The sequence below is a fragment of the Hibiscus syriacus genome, unplaced genomic scaffold (genome assembly GCF_006381635.1).
Source record: "Hibiscus syriacus cultivar Baekdansim isolate YM2019G1 unplaced genomic scaffold, ASM638163v2 tig00111851_pilon, whole genome shotgun sequence".
Lineage (NCBI taxonomy): Eukaryota > Viridiplantae > Streptophyta > Magnoliopsida > Malvales > Malvaceae > Hibiscus > Hibiscus syriacus.
Window position 1 is genome coordinate 526,646 of NW_024063203.1, and position 6,000 is coordinate 532,645.

Genomic DNA, 6,000 nt, shown 5'->3' on the forward strand with positions numbered 1-6,000 from the left:
TACCTAGGCCGGTTGCTAGCACCCTACTACCTACCGGTAAGGCCTCATGTGTTGATCTCCAAGAAAAAATACGCACCTTAGGAAGGATTTTCAGTTTCGCAATGATCTTCCAAAGAGGTGAGATGGCATCAACGGTGTGGGATGACTTCTGAAGCCACCAATAAGCCGAACGCTGTGGAATACATCCCCGAGTCATGGTTCCACCTTACAACACTATCCGTGGCACACGGCGCTATCAAATTTTGCAGCACGATATCCACATCATCACCAGTCACGATCCTACTCACCTTAGCTTGGTCCCAACGCGGTTGGTCCCTGTGCATGAGATCTCTGCATTGTACATGCTGGAGTTACGGAGAGTTGTAAGTTCCTGTAAGGTTTACTCGTTTCGTACCTTCCCACGAATCATAAAATAGTCGCGTATTACTATTACAACTCACTCTCCAATATAAGGCCTGTGATAGAGCCTGTAAGGCCTTATGAATCCCTTTCCATGCATAAGAACTCTGATCACCTTCGACCAAAACTTATTAAATTGATAAAATAAGTGACCAAAACTTAATGAAATGATAACGTAAGTGACCAAAACTTATATTTTTTAAAATTAGCGAGCAAAAGTGTTCAAATATAAAAAAAATGACCAAAACTTAATCCACATATTATCTACGTGGAAATCATGTAATTTTAATTGTATATATTTGCAGTGTCACGTTAGCAAACCGCTAATAGTTTAACGACCCTTAACCTTCACTGACCACGTCTTAAAGAAGAAAAAGGATAGAACAACACACTATAATAAATTTATTTTAGGATTGTCCCCTAGATGATGATGGCATTAATATATTTTTTATATTTATCAGTATCTGATATATTGTTCGACTAATTCGAATCAAGTATTGTAAAGATAAGAACAACTTTCCCAACTCAGTTTGTTTCATTCGTAATTGTCGGGATTTAAACCCCTAACCTTACTTAATATATTTAATGTCTCATCTCACTAGACTAATTAGTTTCTGGTACGATGATATTAATATTAATATTTAACAAATAATAATAATAATAATGCGTGCTGATGATGTCGTCCGCAAGGGTAGCAACCTTGCTCCACATGCAAAAATCACATTATAATAATTTTATTATTAAAATAATAAATAAATAAATAAAAACATAATGCTAAATGCTCCTCAAGGGCACCTTTCGCCCCAAGAAAGCTTATCTTACTATTTCGAAACTAACAAAAATTAAATTTATCTTTAATTTTAATGTTCAAATAAACTTAACATCAAAGTTATTAAATTATAATTACATAAATTTTTTAAAATTATAAAATAATTATTAAATTACTATAAAATAATAAATCGATTAAATATATATATATATATATATATATATATATTTTCGGTTTCCAAGCCTACAACGGATTTGGACTTTACCCATTGATTCGGCGGACAGCTAAGGTAGCTTGGTTGCTTGGGAAGGACGATTATGTGCGGCACTGTTTATTTAATTTTAATTTACATGTTTAATACCTTAACTATTAATTAAATTATCAATTTTATTCTATTTTAGTATTTAAATTTTTATTTTTTTTAAATTTATACTTAATGTTTAGTTTTTGTTTTATTTTAAAATCTCACTATTTAACGTTTTTTGTTTCATTTTAAAATCTCATTATTAAAAATTTAATATGTTTAATACTAAATTATCACTTTCGATTGTTTTAATATCGACAATTTCGATCCGTTTTAATATCAATATTTCAGTCTGTTTTAGTACTTAAACTTTTAAAAAAATTCAAAATTTAACTATAAAGTCTGAATTAGGATATTAAAATGAAAAAAAACTAAATTTTAAGTATTGTCTTGAAAAAATGAAAATTTATGTATTAAAACATACAAAAACTGATAACTTATATACTAAACGCGTAATTTACCCTTAGTTTTAAACGAAACGTTCTTTTCCGACGAAGAATGCAATCGTCGCTAATTATTACTACTTTTGTATACAATCGTCACTAATTACTGTAATTTCAAAAGATCACATAATTATAAAACCGAAAGAAAATTGCAATAATCAATTTCCCAGAAAATAATTGCAATAATTAATTTCATCAAAATTTTAATGTTTAAACAAAGAATCTAAGAATTACAAATGAAGGAAAAGTACTAAAACGAAAATGTCAGAATCCTAATACAATTCATTTTTTTCCAGGAAAAGGAAAGTAAATGTGAAAAAGGAACAACTAGAAGAGAGAATCATCTTCTTCGACTTCAACAATCTTGAGTGAATTTTTTGAAACGATCTTTGAGATCGAGCATCAATCCCCAAAGCTAAGCTAAAATTTCCAGGTTGAAAAATGGTGAAGAAATATGTTTTAATTTAATTTAAATTTCGATACAGAATATAAAAGCTTCAGACTTTGATTATCTTCGCGGCTTTAACCACCGGATTTTCCCTGTCGATCGACTCCCGCCCCACCGTCTTGTAATCGTAGCTGCAATCGTGTCGATCCGAATACCGATGATCCGCACAGAAAAGCTCCCCGCACCTGCACCGAAACCCGGTCAACCCGACCCGCTTCCTGCATCCGGAACAACGGTTCACCACCTTCTTCTCCGTAACGGAAGCCGGATTCACAGCGACGGCGCGTGAGAACGTTGACGTTTTAGGTGGAGAACAACCGGATCGCTTGTTCGGCGAACGCGACGGATTAGATCTCGACGATTGTGAACTGGAAGCAGCAAGGGCGGTGGTGGTGGCGTTGAAGCAATTCTGACACATGTTGTTGGTGGCCGGATTACCTAAAACACCACAATTGTTGACGCAGAGCGTCATGGTTTCCGGCACCTTGAACTCGGTCTCTTCCTTCTCGGTTCTTTGAGCCATCGTCTTCTTCCTTCTCGCCAAGACAACCGATATAATCAGAGAAAATAAATAGGAGAAGATGGGAGAAAGCAAACGGAGACTATGAGAAATTTAGGGGCTTTTCCCTTTGTGGAAGAAACGGCAGGTCGGTAATGGCAATGGAATTTGGACCGCATACTATTGCTCTCTTTTATATTTACACGCAAACATACCAAATTGTATTTGGGTAACCACATAAATTAATATTATATTTGAGATTAGGGTTACACAATGATACCTACTTAGTACTATTTTATTAAGTTATTTGACTATTAAAGTTATAAAATAGTCATTCGATTATAGAGTATTATTTTGTTGAATATCTCGACTATTAAAAGTTATAAAATAATCACTGATTATTCATTATGTTCCAAACTCGTCATTTTTCTGTTAAAAAATTGATGAATTCTCAACTTAACGTTAACCTACTTACTGTGATATGATAAAATACAATCTCAAAATCTCAAATCATTATCATCTCACTTATCATGTTATCGTCCATCATAGATACTACCATTTTTAACGGCAAAGACAAGTTTGAAACATAATGAATAATTAGGTAATCATTTTATAACTTTTAATAGTCGATGAACTTAATAAATCAACATTATATAGTCGGATGACTATTTTATAACTTTTCTGATGAATTTTATAACTTTTAATAGTTGAGTGACTTAATAAAATAGTACCTATAGTCGGGGACCATTTGTATAATGAGTACCATTAAATTATCAATTAAGATGTAAAACTTTTTTATGTTATTTTTATTTGATTTTAATATATAATAGAGATTAGTATTTATTTTATTATTTGATTCAATTTTGATGTTAATGGTATAAATACATGATTCGATCATAAAATAATAGCATATTTAACTTTTATATATATATATATCCTTATTTTTCTAATAAAAATATAGATTATATAAATGTGTTAGTTCAGATCATATAAAATTCTTTAATTTAAAAGTTGGATTAATCTTTGGGTCAGTATAGTTTTCCTAAACTCGGATCGAGTGACAGATGAAAGAGTTCTAAATTTGAGTACACTTCAAACAAACTAAAGGACATTTTGAGAATCCTTACGGAAGTGCTTTTGGCCCAAAGTTATGCTTTTACATTCCCAAACAACTCGTTTTCAGTTAAAAATTACTTTTGAAACGTGATTATTGACTCAAACTAAATATTAAAAAAAAACTGTGCTTTTGTGTTAGAAAAACTCATTTGAGAGAAACATTCTCAAACAAAGTTCGTTTATAAATTGAATCAAAGTCGGTCCAGTTCAACCGAATAGAGTTTATGAGCCCGCTCGGATGGGCTAGCCCACTAATTTCCCAAATTTTAAACCTAACTGTCCACTAAATTTTTGTTCTTTTTGTTGTAATTTCCCAAATTATTAAACCTAACATCTTATATGATTAATCCAAATATGTAAATAAAAATTATCTTCACTAATATTTTCTTTAGTTATCTTCACTAATTTTAAGTATAAAGTAATTATGAATTTATCGAACGATTTCATGATATACGAGAATGTTATTTTCTCTAGATAAATCGATTTTTAATTCAGATAAATCACTACAATTCATATCGATTTTTGTTGCTCAGTCATAAATAAATCACTTAAACTAGAAACGAATGACGCACATTCAAAAATTATTAATAGTATCTTTTATATTAATATAAAAAACAAATACTTATAGAAAGAAACTTTGGTCCATAATAGAAATAACTAAAATCAAAATAAAATAATAACTTTTTTTTTTATCTAAACTAAATTTATAATATAAAAAATAATTAATATAATCTTAATTTATCCAAATCTCTTCTTAAAAATTTGCAAATTAAGCTAAACGTCTAAAATCTTATTCGAACTCGTTTCATACATGAAAGCAGGGAATTATAAGCAATGGAATTAGAGTATAGGGATTAAAACCATAAAAACAGAATATTGGGACTTCAAACAAAATTAACCACAAAAAGGTTCATTTACAATCGACATGTAATATATAGGGATTAAAACCATAAAAACAGAATATAGGGACTTAAAACACAATTAACCCGAAAAAGGTTCATTTACAATCAATGCAAATATATAGGGTCCGTGTAAAATAGATTATGAGAAATAATTTTTGTAAAAAGAATTACATTGTATGGAAAACACTCAATAAAAAGAGAATATAACTTCAGTGACCGAAAATGCCTTATAATATACGACTTTAACCAAATTTTTTTTGGATTTGCGAAAATGACCAACAAATTCGCAACGCGAACTCCAATTTCGCAACACATGTTCCAAAATCGTAACGCGAATAGGTAAATCGCAACGATAATATGTAAATCGCATCGCGAATATGTAAATCGAAACGCGAATTTGTAAATTGCAACACATAAGTCAAATTCGCAACGCGAACTTCAATTTCGCAACGCGATTTTTAAATTCGCGACGCTAATTATGAATACACTACGCTAATTCTGAATTCACGACGCTAATTCCTAATTCGCAACGTTAATTCATAATTCGCGATTCGCAACGCGATTTTCCAAATTCGCAACGCGATTTTCTAATTCGCGACGCTAATTCCTAATTCGCGATTCGCAACGCGATTTTGTAATTCGGAATTAGCGTCGCGAATTTAGAAAATCGCGTTGCGAATCGCGAATTAGGAATTAACGTCGCGAATCAGGAATTAGCGTCGCAAATTAGAAAAATACATTGCGAATTTGGAAAATCGCATTACGAATTTGGAGTTCGCGTTGCGAATTTGAAATTCCGTGTTACGAATTTGACTTCTGTGTTGCGATTTACCAATTCACGTTGCGATTTTGGAACATGTGTTGCGAAATTAGAGTTTGTGTTACAAATTTGTTGGTCATTTTCGCAAATCCAAAAAATATTTATTAAAATCGTATATTATAAGTCATTTTCGGTCACAGAAGTTATTTTCTCCAGTAAAAATTATTTTACGGTGTTTAAATGATATTATGTAAATCATTTTCAATTGGCTAATATTTTTTTTAAAATTTATTTATTATAAATATTAAATATAATATATAACATTATTTATTAAAAATTATTATTATTATTATTATTTTA

At 30.7% G+C, this 6,000-nt stretch overlaps 1 protein-coding gene across 1 annotated transcript; it reads right to left on the minus strand.

The window, feature by feature from the left end:
- Positions 1 to 2,289: 2,289 nt before the first annotated feature.
- LOC120172498 (zinc finger A20 and AN1 domain-containing stress-associated protein 5-like) lies at positions 2,290 to 2,974 on the minus strand. The gene has a single exon (XM_039179950.1). The coding sequence runs from the start codon at positions 2,884 to 2,886 to the stop codon at positions 2,413 to 2,415; it is 474 nt and encodes a 157-aa protein (XP_039035881.1). The 5' UTR covers positions 2,887 to 2,974; the 3' UTR covers positions 2,290 to 2,412.
- Positions 2,975 to 6,000: the final 3,026 nt, after the last annotated feature.